General features: G+C 37.5%; 1 protein-coding gene across 6 annotated transcripts in view; it reads left to right on the top strand.

Annotated features, from left to right (window-relative positions):
• The window catches only part of LOC117988249 (supervillin-like), a 256,319-nt gene that overhangs the window by 35,256 nt on the left and 197,471 nt on the right, over positions 1-23,592 (top strand). For 5 of the 6 annotated variants that reach the window (XM_034975364.2, XM_069502873.1, XM_034975366.2 and 2 more), the window contains exons 2-4: positions 9,652-9,950; positions 10,549-11,542; positions 22,960-23,068. In XM_034975364.2, the coding sequence (XP_034831255.1) occupies positions 9,835-9,950; positions 10,549-11,542; positions 22,960-23,068 (1,219 nt within the window). In that variant the 5' untranslated portion in view covers positions 9,652-9,834. Of the gene's footprint in view, positions 1-9,651; positions 9,951-10,548; positions 11,543-21,899; positions 22,009-22,959; positions 23,069-23,592 lie in introns of those variants that run through there. The other variant, XM_069502875.1, reaches the window with a different exon arrangement.

A 23,592-nucleotide genomic window follows, 5' to 3' on the forward strand; every position in this document is an offset into this window, starting at 1 on the left:
CATACTTAGATGAGGAAAAAAAAATTGTTACTCAATTATTCCATAAAAGTTTCATGGCGCTGCGTTGCCTCCATGGTAAATATTTGCTAAATGTAATATTTGTGCCCTCAGTCCATTTTGAAAAGGGCTAAAATAAATAGTCTAGGTATAAGTCCCGCAAATTGCTATTGCGCTGGAACCATGTCTCATTAACATTGAAATGACGTCATTTTTACGTCATTTGACGTATATTTCAGTAAAAATATACCATCAGCTCGAAACTTCAGTCTAGTTTCCGGGATTTATTGCCCAAGACACCTGAGCAGACACGCCCGGGCAAGGAGGCCCGGCCCCAAGGCCCGTAGTCTGACATACTTCAATTTATCGAGAAGACACCACAACAACAGTTTTGGACAAAAAAGGCTGTAGGTTTGGAAGATAAAGACAGAGACTTATTAGATATTTTCTACAACCACACTTCACGCCACTAAAAGCAATTTCAATTTTCATGCTCCCCACCTGGGTGTGCTCCGACCACCCGTTGTGCCATATATTTTCCACGCGCATGTGACAGAGAGCTAAATTTGGATATCCAAAGTCGGTCACCCATCCACTTACCGACAAGGGTCAACGTTGCGTAGCAATCGCAATCGACTGATTGTCACAACTGGGCAGCACGTCGCTCTTTCTTTTAGTAGGTGTTTAAATTTTCGTCAGTTTTCTTTTAGTACTTGGGTAATGGCGTATTATCTTTGTTTTATTTTTAAGCTTTACCATGGCGTGTGGAAGTCCCTACAAGAGACCTATGTCCAGCAGTGGACGTCTATCGGTTGATGATGATGATGTGATTTTTAAGCTGTTCGCCAATACAACATGGCTCGTGCCACCAGGGATCCTTTTGGGTGTGATTTGAATTTATTTCTGTATCGCCCCCGGAGCGAGATGTGGCGTGAATAATGATTTATGTATTGAGCTCGAGGAATAATGGCGTGTTACATAACGAAAGGCTTTATTGTTTTGTCTGTAAGCGATCATGTTCATTTCGCACGAAAGATAAAAGTGGAAATTAAGTTGCCAAAATACTCAAAAGATGGTAAAAATTCAGAGATAGACAATTTAGTGGCTTCGTGCTGGGAGATCATTCAAAAGATATTTAGTAACACAACAAATTAATTATTTTACAATTGCACAAATAATTATTTTAGACTAGCGACCCGCCCCGACTTTGCATGGGTAGCTTATTATTGCAGTACGCGGCCGAAAGTAATGTACATCGGCCTTTAGAATGACATTTCGGCTTGGTAGAGCGTTGCCTCTGTCACTCATACCTATATGACGTTTTGTCGGTCTCAACGACAGAGACAACGGTTTACAAATCTGCTATCTCCTTCTAAAGATCGATGTACATTACTTCCCAGGTACTGTAAAGCTTTCGTAGGGATCTCAATTTTTTAAGAAATATTGGTTAGGTTAGGTCATAAACTGATGGAATACCAAGAAAATCGGAGTTTAAAGTCAAACTCTGCCGGTCTTTAAATTGGAAGCTCAAAACACAATATGGCTTAAGAAAATCCACAAATAAAAATAATTGTTAAGGAGCATTATTTTATACTAGTAGATGATGCCCGCGACTTCGTCCGCGTGGATTTAGGTTCTATTAGGATCAAAAGTAGCCTAAGTCCTTCCTCGGGATGCAAGCTATCTCTGTACCAAATTTCATCAAAATCAGTTCAACGGATGGGCCGTGAAAAGCTAGCAGACAGACAGACAGACGAACAGAGGGACAGACGCACTTTCGCATTTATAATATTACTATGGATTAGTATAGAAGTAGGTATGAATATGGATAGTATGGATATGGATGAATTACTCTGAAACGAAGAAGGCCCAAGGTCGAAAGACTTTCATCTACTGATCGCTGCACTTTATATTAATTTGAAGATGCACCTGATCTGATAGCCAGATGTTTTGGGTTTGAGTCCCTTAACGGTAGTAATAAGTAAAATTTAATATTGTATTTCGCCATTTAAGAGATCGGTTGATATTCAGGTTTTAAAACTACTTTTTTACGGCACAAGCAGCTGCCGACTATTCCTTGTGTGTTATTGAAGATCGTTTTTAAGGTGGAAGATACGGTCTGGCCGCGAAATTCAAATTTAATTTGGTTTTTCACAATTTGTAAACTAACGCGACAAAGTAGACTTATGGCATTCAAATTTCGCCCCTAGCAATATCATCTTCACAGGTTTATATAAAAATCTTTACTTGAAAGTGTCCAGTTTAAGAAATCAGTCAAAATAATGAGTTTGACGTGAGCTACTCACAAATTAGTCATTATTTTGACTAATTTCTTAAACTGGACACTTTCAAGTAAAGATTCTTATATAAACCTGTGAAGATGATATTGCTAGGAGTGAAATTCGAATGCCGTAAGTCTACTTTCTCGCGGATTACAAATCGTGAAAAACCAAATTAAATTTGAATTTCGCGGGCAGACCCGTGTCTTGGGCACGATAATTTTATTCAGTTAAAAGTTAAAACTTATATTAAAAATTGCGAAGATCTCTTTGTTTGTATCAATACCATCAGGCTGCATGTAATTTACTCTAACCTGTCCACGGAAATAAGTAAGTATAGGGCTCTCCCTGTTACGTAATCCCATACAAATAATAGAGTCAAAAATCTCAGTGGGCGCTAACCATTTTGAGGCACCAACATTGGTTGTTATAAACATGTTTTCAAAAAGTCGAGTCCTTTCTCAAATTTTACGCATTGTATGCTTATTTGTTAATAAGCGTACAACTGGAGTTATTAAAAGATATTAGAAGCGGCAGAATGTAACGAAGCAAAACTAAGTTATCGACATACGCCGACATAAGCATTGCGTCGTCAAGACTTGTGAATCAGACTGTGAGAGACGCACGCGAAGACAAACCCGATAAAAACTGCTGAACGGCTCACTTGATTGTATGCGATATTTAGGGTTCTCTACACGTGACTTGCAAGTTGATGATTTCAATTGCTTTCTAAACTTCCGAACTCCAAATACATTTTCATAGTGTTTAGTAGGTACTTATTGTTACAATATAAGTCGCAGTCGGTTCGGCCGTGAACCACGAAAGTCTATCTTTGACCTGTCCCAAATAAAACGGAAGATAACTTAGAAAACTTCTAGAACATTACACACATTCATCAAAAAGTTTTTGAAAAAAGCCTGCAAAAAAAAATACGGGACCACTCTGGTTTAAGTGACGTAGCCCTGACTTAACTCGTACCTATCTATCTATGCGAGTTACCGTTTTATAATAGAACAGTCGCCTTGTTTCACAATTCACATGCTCTATAAACCTATTCACTATTGCAACAACAATGTTCTTTAAAACATGTGTCCGATTAATCTCTTGATTGATTTATGACATGGCATATGTATTTTATCCCAAAGATAAGGATAGGTCCACATTTGTGTCATTTTGGTGTAACGTATCTCCGCTGCGAATGCCTGACTCATCATCATCATCATCATCGCGTTCCTTCTTCGAAACGAAGTTTGGAGATCAGCAATCGAAAAGCTTCTCTATTTAAAGCCTCCTCTTTTACCTTTGGGTAAGTAAGCCTTGTCCACCCCCTTATATCGTCCAACCATTTGCCTCTTTGGTGACAGGAGTCCTGTTGCCTTCAATTCTTCCTTCTAAAACTAATCTTGGAAATGAGAATGAGATTGGGCTCCTCTTTGTAAATGTCCAAAGAAAGCGAGCTTCCTTTGCATGATAGCGGACATGAATTCTCTGTCTTTGTGGATCATTGACATTAATTGGGTGTATGATAGCCCAAAGTGCTATCCCGATTCCCGATGAGTCCCAATATTAATATGATACACTTCGAACCTTCGCTACTGTAATAAGATACTTCAAAATGATACAAAGGATCCAACCTAATATATCTGCTATTTTTCCTAAACCTACATATAAAAAAAAACCACTACTATTATTCAGCATACTACTATATTATATACTAATATATATACTACTATATAGCAGTTCGATACGCTTTTACAACGGGATTCCAAAGGATATAACCGACCTTTCTGATAGGCAATTTAAAAATAAAATAAAAGAAATTTTAATTAAAAAAAGTTATTACAAAATTAATGATTATATTGATGATAAAAACGCATGGAAAATATAGCACTGCACACGCTATTCAACGAGCTGGGATAATTAATATGTACTTGTGTACTTGTAATATAACATTTGATTACATTTATAATATTATGTTGACATGAAGATTATGTACTTGCTTGAGTACCTATCTTTTTCTTTTTTTATAGTGCATTTATGACATTTTATTACCAAATACGACAAGGTGCTTGAGTAACTTAATAATTTTTATGCCATTTTTAACTAGTATTATCTAGATTATAATATGCCATATTTTGTACAATCATTTTATTATTGTATTGTTCTATGCCGATCTGACTTTCGTAAGCGCTTGTAATGAGTCTAAATCGAAATAAATACAAAATACAAATACAAATACAAATTATAAAATAATGTGAACCTTCTATCACGCCGCAACGGAGCAAGGGATCGGCGTTATTTTTTGCATGGATACCTATGCAAGACCTGGAGAATGACATAGGCTACTTTTTACCCTGGGAAATCAGAGAGATCCCACGAAATTTCCACGCGGTAATAAATATATAGTAGTAGGTACATAGGTACATACCTACGAAATATCCAATTTAGCTTACAAGTGTATTGTTCAATGTGATTAGTTTATTGATCTGTGTTATTAGGTTATTGAGAACATAACGGACAATACATAGAGCACATATAAATGCCTTATATATTTAAGTACTTATATAATTATTCAGATATGTATTTTATGCAAACAGTTTAAGGTTACATCAACAGCTTACATATTATCTTAATTAAATAACGTTCTAAATCATTTGATATTATTATATATCTAGGTAATGAAGCGGGGATATAGTTTTATTAATTAATAACTATTTTTGGCGAACGAAATCGCAAAAACATTTTTTTTTTCCCTATTAATTAGACATGTGTCCGCTATAGCTTAACTTAACTGAAAACCGCTGCCGTGCCTATAGCGTACCGTAGCGTTATTGTCGTAGCTAGCAACGGTTTTCAGTTATCATCTATGACGAACCACCTGACAACGCAACACTGCCAACTGGCAACTGACAATGCATTGTTTGGTTTTTTGGTAACTAGAAACGCAATAATTATGCCTTCTCTTTCTTTCTTTCACTGAAAGCTGAGAAGGAGCGGTTATTGGCTACCGGCTTAGTAACTAAGAACTTGGTAAACCAAAGCCGACCTTATCTCTATTACGCTAAGGCTTAACTGTACAAGTACTTGTCCATTACACTTTGATCTATCATTCTAAATACAGTTAGCCTTAGAGTAATAGAGATAAGGTCCTCTTTGGGTTATCAATCTTCATGAAATGTTTTTGGTTAACTGGACTGTGGCAAACTATTCGTGCAGGCGTCCACTATAGTTTGACCTATGTCAATGATCAAATTAAACTTTACTGCTATGAACTTAAGGTTGTGATTACTTCACGATATTCATGAAAGTAAAATTGGTTTTATTTTAGTGAATATGCGCGCGCTAGCTATACAGACGGTATTGATACGGCAGCTAGCTTAGTTACTACTACGTAAACCGCTGCGCGTTGCGCATATTAAATTAGTTGAAACACAACTCTGATACCGATATTCGGCAACGGTTAACAATATCGGTATTGAAACTAAGTAACTGTTGATTAACCGTTGCCGTAAATAGCCAATAACGCCCATCTTTACTATTAATGTTCTAAGCACGAAGTGGATTGCTGTTTGACATTTACGAATATGTATATATACCTACTACCTACCTAATGTATAACTATAAAAGAAGAACTTCTAAAGTATGATGAATTACTTTGCTTTTCTGAGTCTCAAAGTTAATCTTCTAAATATATGAAAGAAAAAGGTGGCTGACTGACTGACTGACTGATCTATCAACGCACAGGTCAAACTACTGGATAGATCGGGTTGAAATTTGGCATCTATTACGACGTAGGCATCCGCTAAGAAAGGATTTTCGAAGATTCAACCGCTAAGGGGAGAAATATACAAGAAGATTCAAACGCGGACATGGTAACAAAAGATTTAGTCCCGAGTATCAATAAATCGTTGTTCAGTATTGGGAATTGGATCAGTAATTGAATCAGGATTAGCTTCAACTTCACGGAAAATCCTATCATTCGTATCGGTGCGATGAAGTCAATTCAATCACCGATTTGTCTTATTACGGCTCCACTGTCTAACTAATCTGTCCGATTATTATTGGATTTCTTGATTTTCTTGTATTATATTAATTCTTCTTATTTTGTTCAAATGCTGGTTAGAGATAGAGCGATGTTGTTGCGCGATTTTCGGTGAGCAATAATTTCGCATGAAAACGTTAAAGTGTATGAGGGTTTCCCTATACGAGTAGGTATTTTCAAGGGTATAGGGTGTTACCCGCCAATCTCCTTTTCTCGCATAGTAAGTGGATAGGAATATATAGATCATGTGGCTCCATAAGGACACTGTATAATATGACTTTATCTAGATCCAAAAAAATAGAGAGTTTGTTATATTTGATTGATAAATTATTTGATTTGAGGACGTAGTTCCATTCGTTGGGTCGATGAAGTCAGCTCCGCACTCGGAACACCTATCAGTGAATCACAACCAGTGGCGTGCACAGGGTTTGGTGCCAGGGTAGGCATTAGTTAGGTGAAAACCTGTTTACTGGTTGGTCATAATGAAAAATATGCATTGAGCCATTACAACTGGGGTAAGCACTGCATTTATGCCTTTATGACCTGCACGCCACTGTCCACAAGCCCTAGAACAGATATTTAAATGGTCTAATATCGTGAGGCAAGGATTAAGAACCTCATCAGAAAGACGAGAGACAGAGTGGACAGTCTATCTTCATTTGTATCTAGTAAGTATAGTTCGCGACAGGTCGAGATGGCAATTGGGTTATGAGGCGGGGGGAGGCCCGCACACCCGCTCTCGCCCGCACTGGGTCAGCGCGGGGGCTGTGTGGGTGTGCAGTGCGTTCCTTCCCCGATTGCCATCTCGACTTGTCGCGTAATATAGGTAGATATAACGCTATACCTAGTGCACGTGCTCTATCACGACTTTCCGTACGTCTTGAGATAAACGGAGTCAATGTCATTACTAGTTTACATGTGACTAATAAACCCTGCGCATATCACGGCGAGAAACAGTCTGAAAATCAGCGTTGGGGTATCTGGTACCTCAGATGTTCGTCATAGAGGTTTGTGTCTGAGAGGCCCGACATCCATCTCACACCTCCATCATCAGAGACGCTTATCATAATTATATTGTCATCCAAATCACACGTGTTTGTTTTCAGTTAAATAGTACAAACTCCCGCAAATTGCTAATACGTGAGGCTGCCATTTTAGTGACGTCAGCACTAGACTGAAGTTTCGAGCTGATGGTATATTTTTATTTCGACTGACGTCAAAATGACTACATTTCGATGTTAATGAGACATGGTTCCAGCGCAATAGCAATTTGCGGGACTTATAAGCGAAAATCAGCTACCAATTTCGGCGGGATGACAACACACGAACAAGTTGACCTGGACAAAAAGCTTTTAAAAATCAGGACGTGACCCTTGTCAACCGTCATACATTTTATATTGGCACTCTGAAACTGGCACATCGAGATAGACCGCAGCGCGTTGCATAACAAAAGTCTGTGATAGTCGCTCCTTCGAGTCAATATTGCACAAATCCGTTTCTCAAGGATCTGCTTTGCGTACCGGTGGCGGTAGCGGAAAAGGTAACTAACTGACTGACTGATTGATCTATCAACGCACAGCTCAAATTACTGGACAGATCGGGCTAAAATTTGGCATGCAGATAGCTATTATGACGTAGGCATCCGCTAGAATGGATTTTGGAAAATTCAACCCCTAAGGGGGTGAAATAGGGGTTAGAAATTTGTGTAGTCCACGCGGATGAAGTCACGAGTATACGCTAGTTATAATATACTTTTGTAGCGATCACTAGAAAGACGGATGCATCTTGGCAGGATTGATTCCCGACGTCAGAGTTCTGCCAAGACGTGCGCTCGCCATAATGGTTATTTGCATTGCGTTATAAATATCATTTTCACGTCAACCGTTCTGCACGGGTAAAAGCGTGCAACCTAGTTGCATCTAATAAAATTGATTAAATAGTTTTGCCTACGCTCTGCTTCCATTAAGGCAACGGCGGTGTTAATGACCCAGACGCCCAGTCTCCACCACGTCTCTACGTAATGATGTTTTTATGCTGTTGTTACTTTTTAATGCCGTTGTTTCGAAAATAGTTTGAATCTAAATCTTCTTGAAATTCGAGCGTGCTAAGTATAGTATGCGACAGGTCGAGATGGCAGTATGAGGCGGAGGGACGCCCCGCACACCCGCACAGTAAAACAATGTAATCTTCTTACCTATAAAAGGAAAAAAAAAACCCTTCATAGCAGATGCCTACGTTATAATAGCTATCTGCATGCCAAATTTCAGGTCAATCCGTCCAGTAGTTTCACCTGTGCGTTGATAGATCAGCGGGGCGATTGTCTAAAACCTGCATCAATCATTATTACAATCTCAATTGTTCTGATTGGCTGAATTTGTGCGATTCTTGTTGCAACAATGAGCAACAATGCATTGTGGCCAATAGCGAGCAAGCATTCACCAATCACAGATGATTGCGATCGTGACATTGTAGCTGTCAAACAACCGCGGTAGGGCCACAGTAAGTCAGTCAGACAGTTACCTTTTCTTTTTATATATTTAGCTTTGATCACGCAGAGAAACCCCGAGCATAGCTCTGTCCATCCCCTAGTGAAGTAACAGTGAGTAATTCCAAGTAATGATGATGTACGTCACCTAATATCATTTTACATAACACACACGCGTATCAGAGAGGATCTTAACAATGATACAAAGGCCAATGCGCCTTGAACACGATTCGCGGTTCGCGATAAGTTAAACAGCATTGTTTCTGCGATTTTGCCTCCGACAGCTCATATTGCATGTGTGATGTCACATTATTATTACACGTGCTAAGTAAGCCCCTTTGTTTGAGTTGGAAAACCTGGTTTGCTTAAATAGGAATTCTTATTGTTATAGCTTTTCCATTAGTTCTACATTACACGGCCCGTTATTGGTATTGGACGTCGTCGATCTAATTACATCTGCAATTAGATTAAGTTCTTATTTTTTTTATTAGAATTTTAAATAGTTGGGTAAAGTCGATTCAGAATATAAGTCCCTGCGACTTCAGCTAATTTTCCAAATTCTTTCTCTAAACTGACTATCCTATTACATTAATCAAAATCTTTAAAATTCCTCATTATATCGTACCTGTTCTTCAATTATAACGAGTCCAGTTGAATTTCCCGTTTGTTAATAGGTACCTACCTAAAATCCTCTTACTAAAAAATCTTCTCAAAGTGTGAATAATATTGCTAAATATAGACCTATAACGCCTATGTCCAGCAGGGAACTCATTACAGGCGCTGATGCGTCAATCAGGATAAAATTATACACGTATATTTTATTTCATGATATCGTTTCTTTATTCCAGAATACCGCAACGCCTTCAACGCCTACCTCCAAGCCTTAGCCTGTACTCACCACTGCCAATCAATCCGCCCGGGAAACGCTTGATGTCGCCATGCTAGACAAGACTCATAGATGTAAGAGCTTAAACGATAACCGAGACAAAGACTGTTGGTGTACGTGACAGCATCTGGAGTCTGAGGACGATATGAGCCAATCAGCGGACGAGGGCCGCGCGGCCAGGATCCTGAGATACAAGGAAGAGCGGAGGAAGCAGCTCACCGCTAGAACAGCCACTATGTTCTCCGCTAACGTTACTGAAAGGTGAATATTTAATTTATTTATAACTCGATGACAGATGGACAGACACACTTTTCATTTATAATATTAGTATGGATTTTTTTAAAGACGCTATCGATAAGGTTGTCTTTTTATCTCAATTAAAAGAAAAATAGTTTACTTTTATATTTGGTTCAAAGATTTATAACCTTATTCAAATGCTAAAGGCTAACTTCATTATAATGTTGGTAACGTAACGAAGTTATAGCATGACTGTCTAACCGTCTTTTTTTTAGCATTTGTATAATGTAGTAGCAACTAAGTGCACCTACACTTTATTGCTGAAAATAATTTTAAATTGCTTGTAATTACATGCTTTTTAAAAGTAAAATTGTTCAGAGATGACGTGATTTGTACGTCGTTAAAATCGGGTAAATCTTGCACCAAATTACTTAGTGCCATGATTTTGGCATGAAGCATATTGGCGCTCTATCAGACATTCATTAATTTGTCTTCAGCTTTGTGATATATATTGTGCCTCAATATCGATATACACGTTATATAAGTCCCAATAGTTATAGTATTTCTCCTCACCTCTATACTTTTATTTATTCACATTAAATGAAATTTTCTCTCATTTCAGGCGTCCAAAGAAAGCAGCTACTAGGTCACCTTTAGAAAATACTGTTACGAACCTCAGGTCTTCCTCAGAATTAAACCTGAATACAGCTTCAACTTCAGTGCCTATAAGAACTACTAGAACCTCGCGCCTGAGAGCTGCTGCGGCCATCAGTTCGGAGTCCTGCCAATTGACGAAAAAATCAACCAGAAGCTCTTCGGTGCAAAATCTGTTAGAAAATGACAAAAATAAAACACAGAAATCTGCCAAAATTATAGATAGAGACAAAACACGAACAAATTCCAATAGAAGGCAAAGTCATGAAAAAGAAAATTTGAAAAGCGCGTCGACCACATGCTTTCCTGAGAAAGATAATGGTGCTATTAGATCGAAACTTAAACATTCCACTAATAAGAATATTTTAGAGAAAGACAAAAGTAATTGTTTAGTCATTAGTCCTAAAGAAAAAAACGTTGGCGAAAAGAATAGTTCAAAAGTAGAAGAAAATAAATCCAGAGTGTCTGTGACTGAAGAAAGTAACATAGGTAGTATAAAGGATGATGCTAAGAATTTTGATGTTGATGACATATTGAATGATATTCTTGGTGATAAAAGTAATTCCAGTAGTTCAGAGAGAGATAGGTTTGACGTTTTATATAATGACTTGATTGTTGAGAGTAAGAAAGTTGAGAGTAAGAAAGTTGAAATTAAAGTTAACTATGTTCCTGTAAAAGAAAACATTTCGCCCCAAGAGAAGGATGCCAAAAGTAGTCACAAAAATTCATACATTCCTGTTAAAGAAGCGACACCTGTTAGTAAAAATGCTGATATTGTGAAAGTGGAAAAATGTGCTGTGCCAAAAAATGTGAAGACTGAAGTGGGGTTATTAGGTGCTGTGTGTGTTCGTAAAGTAGAAAGATTTAGTGAATTGCTCAGTAATCTATGTTCTCCGTGTGAAGCTGATATCTTGTTTGATGACATTCTCGTGGAAAATGGGATCGATGGTATTAACAGCCCGGTAAGTAAACATGTAGATGCTTTGCCGTAACTCATGGCATAAAATTTTATTTATACTAGCTGATGCCCGCAACTTCGTCTGCGTGGAAGTAGGTTTTTAAAAATCCCGTGGGAACTCTTTGATTTTCCGGGATAAAAAGTAGCCTATGTCACTCTCCAGGTATTTATCTATACCCATGCAAAAAATCACGTCAATCCGCTGCACCGTTGCGACGTGATTGAAGGACAAACCAGCAAACCAACAAACAAACACACTTTCGCATTATAATAAGGGTACTGATGAAGGTGCATCTAATGGCTATATTATGATGTCATGACATACCTCTATGTGGCATATGACAGACAAAAAGGATAATTCAAATAAAGTTTGGTATAAAATTAAAGGTCTCATTAGGTAGATTACGAAAATAGAATTTACTACCGACCAGTCTCGGCTTCGCTCTCGTAGGAATTTTGGTATATCCGCCTTATTATTTCTTGTCTATATTGTAAAGGAACCTCTGTGCAAAATATAAGCTTTCTAGGTCCATTGGTTTGGGTAGCGCTTGATAAATCAGTCGGTGATTACGGACTTTTCTTATTATATAACTAGATGATGCCCGCGACTTCGTCCGCGTGGGTTTAGGTTTTCAAAAATCCCGTGGGAACTCTTTAATTTTCCGGGATAAGAAGTATACCAGCTATCTCTGTACCAAATTTCATTAAAATCGGTTGAAAGGATGGGCCGTGAAAAGCTAGCAGACAGACAGACAGAGACACACTTTCGCATTTACAATATTAGTATGGATAATTAGATATATAAGAGAAAAACACTGTAGATTGTAGTAGATAAGAACTAGAATAGTAAGTGTAGTTAGTTATTTTATTTTAGTTATTGAACTTTTTGTAAACCCAGCTTAGCAATATCTGTAGAAACTACAGAATTTAGATTATTTGGTAATTTTATCACTATCTCTATTTCTGTGTAGCTCATCTGATCAAAGTAAACTAAAAAAATACACCAGAGTAACAAATAACAATTTAATTAAGAAAGATGTAAGTATTTTAGAAGTCTTTTACTTAATTATTTTCGTTAAAGTTACTTTCTATATTGAATATTGTCTTTGGGCAAATAACATCAAACAAATACAAGCTTGTAATTACTGATATCTCGAGTATTTTAACAAAACTTTCCTACTACGTATTCTCAATCTTAGCTTCTGACTACGAATCGATATCGAGTGGATTTTGGGTTTTAAAAATGTTATAGAAATCCTGTTTTCCCACGAAAAAAAATCGGTTAAGTGCTAGTTAGTAGGACTCGCACACAAAGTGTTCCGTACTACTAACCACCGTACAAGAAACGCTTTTTAATTTTTTTCAAATTTTCATGGCGGCCATTTTGAATTTTTATTATTTGTTGTTATAGTGGTACTAAAATTACACATTCTGTGAAAATGACTACTTTCTACCTATTACGGTTCACGAATCACGAGATACAGCCCGCTGACAGACAGACGGACGGACGGACAGCGTAAGTTTAGTAATCGGGTCCGGTTGGCACCCTTCGGGTACGGAACCCTGAAATCTAGTCTGGATCATTTCTCGCATAGTCCTCTAGCTCATTGTGGAAGTCTCTTTAACATCGATTCATTCGTTTTGAAGATCTATCCATATAAACAGACAGACAGATAAAAATTCTAAATATGGTGGGTGTTTGACTTAATCGTAACAGTAACACAAAGTCACAAACAAAGCCTAATAACGGTGTCTTTCTTAGTTAAAATGCATACTAACTAAGCTTAAAGTAGTCGACTCGTTTTCATTTGGGAATAAATGTATGTGGTTAAACTTGATTGTACGTTAGTTATTACTTCTTACCTTATGAGGTGTTCTCATGCAGCCTTCACCTCTTCATATTGCTCGTTAACGATATAATCTATGGCTATTTATTTGCCTGTTTATTTCTTAGGAAAATTCATGTCTATTATATTCAAGGCTCAGCTTGTCTCTAAAATATTTATATCCTGTAGTTACTTGCGTAAACAATTATTATTTCCTATAAAGTTTACAATTTATTTCTTCTGTGCATTTTTAGGGTTCCGTACCTCAAAAGGAAAAAAGGAACCCTCCTTTTGCCTTTTGAGTGACGCAACCCTAAAAAGAACTGAATGTATTTTACATGCCAATTAATTATCAATTCAGTCAAGTATTGCATTTGTTAGGTCAGTGGGATTGTCATCCAGTAGTCGAGCTCTTGGCATGCAATTAGGTCAAGTGTTCGAAGCAAATATGGCCGTATCATGAAATTGTATGTAAATTACAAAAGCTCAATTTAATAGCCTCAAATGGTTGCGTCAAGGTTCGCTTGATATAGATGTAGCTGGTGGTATGCGTAGTTTGTTAACCGATTATGTGCTTGCAATGTTTATTATAATACAATTTGTGGTTGGAGTAATGTTAACATGACAAGTATAACAACATGGATGTGTACATCAAAAGCTTCACAACAGTACTTACTTAAATATTATATTACTAGCTGTTGCTCGCGACTTCGTCCGCGTATAATTTCTGGTTTCTCATGAGATCTAAAATTTTCCCGCTGCAAAAGGCCTCACTTACTTACTCACTCAGTCTCACCTTAAGGCACGGAACCCAGAATACCTAAATGCCAATTTTCATATCTCTGACTTCAAAAACATAGGACTTTCATACAACCTTCGACCCCCCCTTTCACACCCTTAGGAGGGGAATTTTTCAAAACCGTTTCTTAGCTGTGACACCTACGTCCTAGAAAGAACCTACCTTCCAAATTTCAAGTTTGTAGGCTTTATAGTTCCTGAGATTTCGTGATTAGTCAGTCAGTGAGTGAGTGAGTGGTATTTCGCTTTTATATATTTAGATAGTGTACTAGCTTATGTTCGCGACTTCGTCTGCGTGGACTACATAAATTTCAAACCCCTGTTTCACCCCCTTAGGGGTATTTTCAAAAAGCCTTTCTTAGCGGATGCCTACGTCATAATAGCTATCTGCATGCCAAACAGCCCTATCGGTTTAGTAGTTTGAGCTGTGCGTTGATAGATCAGTCAGTCAGTCAGTCAGTCACCTTTTCGTTTTATATATGTAGATTAATGAACAATGACGAAGGAGCTGTCCTCAACCATCGAAAGCTAACTTCTGCATGTTTATACCAGCTTTTGCCCAGATTTTAAAGAATATAATTATCAGCCCCATAATCTTAAAAAGAAAAGCTGACTGACTGACTGACTGATCTATCAATATAATTTTATCCAATCCATATTCCAGTTTTGATTTGTTTTGAAAGTACTTACAGGCACTTATTCAAACAAGAACTTCATTCTTAACCCTACTTGTTTGTAAGCTTGTTTTTCTAAGCTCTGCTTCTAGTAGTAATTTGGACATAATATTTCCTAAACTTTTTACATGGTCTATGTTAAACTTAATTGTATAATTAAAGAGAAAACAGTTAAAAGTTATCTCATTGGGATTGTTACTTAACACAAAATTACTTAATTGTTAAGGACCCAAGTTGGTTTCACATTATCTTTGACACCATCTAAAACTTACCTACGAGTAGTTACATGCAGTGTTTCCTTATGCCTACCTACTATCTTATATTCTCACTAGCTTATGTTCGCGACTTCGTCCGCGTGGACTACACAAACTTCAAACCCCTATTTCACCCCCTTAGGGGTTGAATTTTCAAAAATCCTTTCTTAGCGGATGCCTACGTCATAATAGCTATCTGCATGCCAAATTTCAGCCCGATTCGTCCAGTAGTTTGAGCTGTGCGTTGATAGATCAGTCAGTCAGTCAGTCACCTTTTCCTTTTATATATTTAGATTAACTGACAACTTCACGGTGACCTGAAAGCAAAAGTTTCGTAAGACCAGTCTGCAAACTTTCATAACCCTCCTTGCGAATACCGCTTTCAAAATAGCTTTAAATATTAAACAGTATTTTTTGTTAAATATTTTGCCTTTATCTGTATTGATTAAAAGGCTTAGTACATGTTTAGTTTACACAACTCGACAATGTCAGTAAATTTCGAGTATCGAAACATTATGACGTCAGAGTGAAATGAACCTAAAATTCCTTGTTTGAAGGTTCGAGTCTACAGTCAGCGCCGCAAGCGTAAATTTTGTAAAATAAAAATCGGTAACAATACTGAAAGAACGACTTTAAACCCATTAATTTCGAGTCCATTTTACTCTGACTTTATTTTATAGTGCTTCGATCACTGTCGAGATGTGCAAAGTACTAAGAGTACTGATATCTTTTGTGATTGGTCAAGCAGTCTTAACCAATTTTGGTAGCACCCACTGTATTAATTGTATTGTATTGTATGTAAGGAGACGCGTTGACATGCGGGCGACCTCGTCTGTACTCGCAATGTCTTCGTATTTGGGTACGATCATATCGAATTTGACCTCGATTTAAATTTTGTAATAAACAATGTATTCCAAGAAACGCATCAGACTTTTTTTACCTCAAAACTAGTTTATACACCATCATCATCACCAACCTATCGCCGGCTCACTACAGAGCACGGGTCTCCTCTCAGAGTGAGAAGGGTTTTGGCCATAATAGTCTACCATGGTGGCCATGTGCGGATTGGTAGCCTTCACACACCTTTGAGAACATTATGGAGAACTCTCAGGCATGCAGGTATCCCACGATGTTTTCCTTCACCGTTAAAGCGAGTGATATTTAATTTCTTAAAACGCACATAACTCCTAAAAGTTAGAGGTGGGTGCTCGGAGATTTTTTTATTCAGATACAAGTTAGCCCTTGACTGCAATTTAACCTGGTGGTAAGTGATAATGCAGTCTAAGATGGAAGTGGGCTAACGTGGAATAAAGAGTAGGTATAGTCCGCGACCGGGTAGGTATAGTGAAGCTGTGGTAGCCTAGTTAGGACGTCCGCCTTCCAATCGGAGGTCGGGGGTTCGATCCCGGGCACGCACCTCTAACTTTTCGGAGTTATATGCGTTTTTAAGTAATTAAAATATCCCTAGCTTTATCGGTGAAGGAAAACATCGTGAGAAAACCTGCATGCCTGAGAGTTCTCCATAATGTTCTCAAAGGTGTGTGAAGTCTGCCAATCCGCACTTGGCCAGCGTGGTAGACTATGGCCTTCTCACTCTGAGAGGAGACCCGTGCTCTGTAGTGAGCCGGCGATGGCTTGATCATGATGATGATGATAGTCCGCGACAGGTCGAGATGGTAATCGGGGAGGGAACGCCCTGCACACCCGTACAGCCCCTACGTCAAATCGGTGCGGGTGACATGCGGGTGTGCGGGGCGTCCCCCCGCCTCATACTCCGGTTGCCATCTCGACCTGCCGCGTACTAACACTTAGGTATATTAGGTAACATTAAGCAACTACTTGCTAATTAGAAATTTAATTCGAATAAAGGATCGCAGCAAATTCCATAATCTCATTAAAACATTTTAAGAGCATTTGTGTGCATATGAAAGAAGTAATGTTTTTCACTTCGCCTTGCATGTCACGTCGTGCTTCGCTCGTCAACGGTATAATTAATGCCTGTGTTCTGTGAATATACCGCTCATGCTTGAAATTACGCGGTTAGCACTGGTACTTTTACGACCGAGAGATTCAGTGCTTTTTATTTTACTGGGTATATGACGGTATATTGTGCGCTAAACAAGTAAGGGCAAGGCACTAATGGATGACACTTTAAGGAATCTACAGACTTTGTTATTTTCTAACAAACGTATTAATTGCAATAGTACAGTAGATACCAGTTTGTTATATACTACTAAATTTAATAATACTTTTTCATTCTAAAAAAATAATCAAGAAGTTCTGAAATAAAATTTCAATTGTATTGATTCTGTTCAAAGTACCAACCAAATAGATGACACCCCAAAAAACATTAAAATTATTTTAATAAAAAACATTTAGGGATAAATTTTTCTTAACCTGCGATAGTATTATGTTATAAAAGGTAAAAAAGTATGTAGGTACTTAGTACGTACTGAATCTGTTTTTATATTGAATACTTATTATTTATTGATTTTAAGCTATAGAAAAAGTATAATATCCTCAATAGTTATACCTTGTTACCGCAAAAAAACCATACACAACCGACTGTCACTCAATTTCAAATTACATTGAATAGGTATAGTAATATGCTAGTTACTTAATATAGTTAATTCGATAGACGCACACCTTTACGATCGAAACTTAGTGAAAGACGTCGGCGCCCGCGCAGGCAGTTGCGAACACGACGCGCCCGCGACGCGTATGTACAGTTTTGTGCTACAAATTAACCGCAGTTAATTTGGTTGTTCATCATTATTATATCACTTTTTATACACTTTTTACTATAGCTGCTCATTCAGCATCTCAAATCTTAGATAACTCGTGTTTGATTCGTGTTTGTGTGATGAATTAACGCATCTGTTACGTTCATGTGTTACTTGTTTCTGTTCAATGAATTAATTACAATTCGGTTGGCTAGTTATCAGAATCTCCAGAATAATAATTATTATCTCTTTTACACGTTCTTAGTGTAGTTGTTCATTCAGTGTCTTTAATTTTCCGTCACTTGTGTTGATTCGTGTTCGTGTGATTGATTAACGCAATGTTTTATTATGTGTTGTGTGTTTTTGTATATATGTAGAGAATGGAGATATATAATGATAACTATAATCCGTATCTCTATCAAGTACTACTATTATCATTTAATACATTTTTGTTGTTATTGCTCATTCGGCATCTTAATCATTCGTGTTTGTGTGAACTGACGCATACTTAATAACAAAACATGTTGGCGTCGATTCTTGTTTTCTCTAAACTTTTAAAGTATCTATATCTTTTACTTTTTAGGTATTTAATATGGCTAAAAAAGACAAAACATAAATTTTACCTTAAATCCTCTTTTTCTTATTACATTTGGTAAGAAAAAGATGCGAATTACTCTTAAATTTAGTTGCGATCAGAATTAGTACCATTGTTTTTATTATGTGATCCTTGTTTTTGTGTTATAATTTAATTATTCTGATTGTTTGGTGAAGTGTTTTTGATTTGAATATTCTGCATAAGTTACATGTTATTCATCGCCAGTAGATGTTCAGGCAATTATGGTGAAAGTTGTTGGATTAGCATTTGGTTATTTTACTACAGCTATGCAAGTTTGAATTACTTAAGAATAATTGAATAGTATAATTTATCTTATTAGTTCTAAATAACCACTATGAAAGGACATATTAGATGAGACAAAGTTTTGATCGACTTTTCATAAAGAAACCAGGCCTTATCTATGAGTATTATTTTTTCTGCTCTCGAGTAAAACATTTCTTTGCGATTAACAGTAATGGCGAAACAGTAATGTATAAAATATTGTAGCGCGACCTATTTTGATATTTTTCACAAAACTAATTTTCAAAAACACAGCTGCGTTTATTAAACTGCGGTTGCATACGATAATATTAGAAATTCAAATAGAGTATCTAGTATAAAAATACTGCAACACTTATTTTAATTAGTGAAAACAATGTTAGTTACATGCACAATATCGCTTCCGTTGTCAGTTTGTACATTTCTGTGTTCAACTTCATGTCTTGTTTGTTATGCTGACATTTTACTATATATATTTTTTACTATGATAAGATTGTTTCCTATACGTTATGAGTTATAACTAAAAGTATACCATGACCTTGGTTTCCTGAAGATTTGACTAGAAACAGTGTTGGTTCTTCGTCTTAAAAGTCTGTAACATAGCTGAAGAAATGGTAGCCAATACGGTATTTGACAACTAGTCAAATCAGTAACTTTTATCAAATGTCAAAACGCGCGCTTAGTATGCGAGATTCTATGAAATACCGGTGTGTGACGTCACAATCATTTGACGTGCTTTTTTTAGTTTAATCGATAATTTAAAATTGGTTTTACACTTAAAACCAACAAAGGAGGTGGATTCTACGTATTTTGGAAGACGCTCTATTTAATAATCACTGAGAAATAATTTATTTTTGATGTAGTCAAATACCCAATTAACTTAGTCTATTTTTATTCTCCAATATAGACTAAACTTGGTAATTTTTTGTCGTTTCTGTTCAACAGTGAATAGTAAAAAATTCGGCACGTAGTATCACATTTACTTGGTGTTCTATAGCTGTCTGAATTGGTATCAATTAATCGCTTTCTGAGTCGTTAGTCGGTCGGAAGCGTAATGGGGGTTAACCTCGTTCGTACAATCGGGCTTTATATGGACAGCGTGTAGCGCATGCAGCCCTGATATCGTAATTACAATTATTAGTGACGGAATATCACTTGTTTATGTCGTTTTTTAGGATTCTGTACCTCAAAAGGAAAAACGGAACCCTTATTGGATTACTTTGTTGTCTGTCTGTCGGTCTGTCCGTCGCGTCTGTCAATAAAACCTGTAGGGTACTTCCCGTTGACCTAGAATCATGAAATATGGTAGGTAGGTAGATCTATTTATTTTTATACATAATAGTTTTTGATTTATCGTGCAAAATGTCAAAAAAATACGACTGTAATACGGAACCCTCGGTGCGCGAGTGTGACTCGTACTTGGCCGGTTTTTTTGAACAATTAGTTTGTTTTTCAAAAATACACGCGGGGAAATACATAATTAAATTTTTAAACTTGTATTTAGTCAGACATAACTAAATTTTGAAACATAAGGCTGTGTTGTGATAAAATTCTTGTAATCTCTTCATCCCACGCAGGCACTATTGTATTCACTATCAACTCTAGTATTCGTACTCGTATATTCGAATATTTATTGTAGCCACGTCTGCGATTTTTTTTATTCTGTAGTGATGCTTTAGTTTATTAATTCGTCTTTACACAATTGGGTATTTGACTACATTAAAAAAAATTATTGCTCAGTGATTATTAAATAGAGGGTCTTCCAAAATACGTAAAATCCACGTCCTTTGTTAGTTTCAAGTGTTTTAACCATTTTAAATTCTCGATTAAACTAAAAAAGTACGTCATTATGATGTGACGTCACATTCCAGTATTTCATAAAATATCGCATACTAAGTGCGCGTTTTGACGTTTGATACAAAGTTACTAGTGATTTGACTAGTTGTCAAAAACCGTATTGTAAAAGTTCCCTTATATATTCTGTAGTTTAGTGTTTAGTATATTGTAAGTGCACCTTACGAACAGTGGCGTGCAGGTCATAGAGGCATAAATGCACTGCTTACCCCAGTTGTAATGGCTCAATGCATATTTTTCATTATGACCTGCCAGTAAATAGGTTCCTACCTAACTAATGCTTACCCTGGCTTCAAACACTGTGCACGCCACTGCTTACGAATATTCTCATTACTCATGCATAATTTAGTTACCGGTAATAGAATATAGCTAATTCCTGGTTGGAAAAAACCCGGTTCTCTATTTCCAGAACAGCCAGATATTAATTTCATACTTTGCATATGACAAGTTAGGACCAAGTGGGAGGCATTCTAAGTTATCTAAATTCTAGATCAACATTCTAGCCGGCAAGGACGCTGCTGTCTATTCTGTCTTTAGACCTAGGTTTAGGTTTCGCAATAACTAGTCGTACGGCGTAACTAGGTACCTAGTTGCTTTTGATAATAATATGATCTTTGTCTCGAATTACATTTCTGGATGTTGTAAGCAAGCGGTTTCGTTACTGTGTTGTTATTAAATTACGTTTCGTCCTTCGCAGATATGCTTAGCTAGATACTTGTTCTTTTTCGTTGCTGTTCTCGGTTGCAAAATAATAACTAAGTTATTAAGTTAACACTTTGAAAAAGAACATTTTTCTTTATTGTTTATAATCGTATTCCTCATTGCTGAGGGTCGTGATACCTTCCATTACATAATTCTATAATGGTAGGACTTCTCTTGGAATAAAAATACGGCGGGTTCCCAGATCCTTCCGCATACAACTCGACTAGAGAATTCGACTCTTAGGTTAATTTACAGTTATTATCAGACGTTAGTGATAGGGACCGTCGGCTTGACGTGCTTTCCGAGGCACGGAGGAAACGAAACAGTCAAATTCGGACCTCAAAAGACTATCACCCATCCAGTTACCGAATTGGGTTAACGTTGCTTAACAATCACAATCGATTGATATGCGTTGTCACAACTAGGCCATACGTCCCTCATTACCTAGAACATTGTTATATGTGCTGAATTTTAATGTCCTAAGTGCATGTTAATTTTCGATATTTGGTCCTAATCAGTTCGTTTCGTTATACAGCGATTGTTTACTTTTTCATTAAATTGATTTTGTGTTGTTGTTACTAGTAACTAGTTGGACAATTTAATTAAGTTCTTAGCTTTTTTAATTTTAATAATTTTTGGTTTGCTTATTTCACTAAATAGTTCTACAAATAAAGAGAACTCTTGAATTTTATGTCAATCATAAATTTCATGAGTCCGTAATATTGAGTGAGCAAAATGCGAATTTACTTCAAGGAAAGTAAAACGGTAAGTTGTTAGAATTAAATAATACGTTTCGATTACTAAATTCTTTAAAAAATTGTACGTGTTTAGTTAGGTATTCGATTAAAACTAATATTCTAGTAAAGGTCCAATGAGATTGAAAGAATTCACGTAATCAGTCGGGTATCGTAATCAGGCTTTGAGGCGGGGGTACACGCGCACGTCACCCGCGCCATCCCGCACTGGGTTAGCGCGGGGGCTGTTTGGGTGGCGAGCGTCTCCACCCTGACTGCCATCTCGACCTGTCGCGTACTAAGTATAGTTAGTAGTTACTGTACATACGTGGGATTGAATCAATTTTAGTAGCCGAAACCGGTGGGTCTAGAAACATGAAATTTCGCACCTGGAGTTCCTTATATAATTAGATGAGTATAATGAAAGAACTTTTGAAAATTCATCTCTTGTGAGGAAGTTCGTCATTTTTTAAGGTTCCGTACCCAAAGAGTGAAAACGTTTGCCTATCCGTCCGTCCGCCCGCGTATCACGGGTCTCAGCTCCTATACGAAATGAGTTACAAATCTGAAATTTTACTATTTGGTGTAGAACGTTGACCCAAAACCGAATGTTGAACCTGTCATTTTAGCTTAGCGTTATGCACAACAAATTTATTTTATTTTATTTATGTATACTTTAGGATACGGTAGACGTTCCATATAATATACACATAGTTCGTAAAACTGATATTGGTACGTTGGGGTCTCAAGGTGCTGGAATGGCGACCTCGCACCGGAAGACGCAGCGTTGGAAGATTCCCTCTAGGTGGACGGACGACATCAGACGAGTCGCAGGGAGCCGCTGGATTCAGACGGCGCAAAACTGTAGCGTGTGAAAGTCCCTACAAGAGTCCTACGTCCAGTAGTGGACGTCTATTTTATTCATTTAAGTAGGTAGATAGGAAGACGATTGTTTTCAAATATAGTATGTTATCTCTTTCAGCGTGCCAAAGCACCAGAATGCACGCCACCATGTCGCCGCGCGCAGGTCGCTCCGCGTGTCTCGAGCACGCCGAAGCGCGCGCCTGTGCCGACGCCGGTCGACGCAGACGGTAAGTCGCCATTCTAATCTACTTCAAGTCAAAAGTGTAGCCATCTTCTAGGCAAGCGCGCTCCATCTTAGGCTGCATCGTCACTTGAAAAATAATACTCGGATGAGTTTGTTGTGGGCTCTTCTCAGACCTGGGCGCATTTGGAATCCATGTCCCATCCATTTCTGGTGGGAGGCTTCGGCCGTGGCTAGTTACCACCCTACCGGCAAAGCCGTGCCGCCAAGCGATTTAGCGTTTCGGTACGATGCCGTGTAGAAACCAAAGGATGAAAACTGCCATACCCCTTCCAGGTTAGCCCGCTTCCATCTTCGACTGCATCGTCACTTACCATCGTCTCACGCGAGATTGCAGTCAAGGGCTAACTTGTATCTGAATTTTAAAAAAATGTAGCTATAGTTTTAAGTTTACGTAATTAAATTATCATCACTACATCATCTTACAAATCCAACAATTGACAGTCAAAAAGTGTAGAATAGTACCTTATTCACTGCTTATACCCTAGTTCAAATAGCTCAATGTATATC

Source organism: Maniola hyperantus, chromosome 14 (genome assembly GCF_902806685.2).
Source record: "Maniola hyperantus chromosome 14, iAphHyp1.2, whole genome shotgun sequence".
In the NCBI taxonomy this organism is placed as follows: Eukaryota; Metazoa; Arthropoda; class Insecta; order Lepidoptera; family Nymphalidae; genus Maniola; species Maniola hyperantus.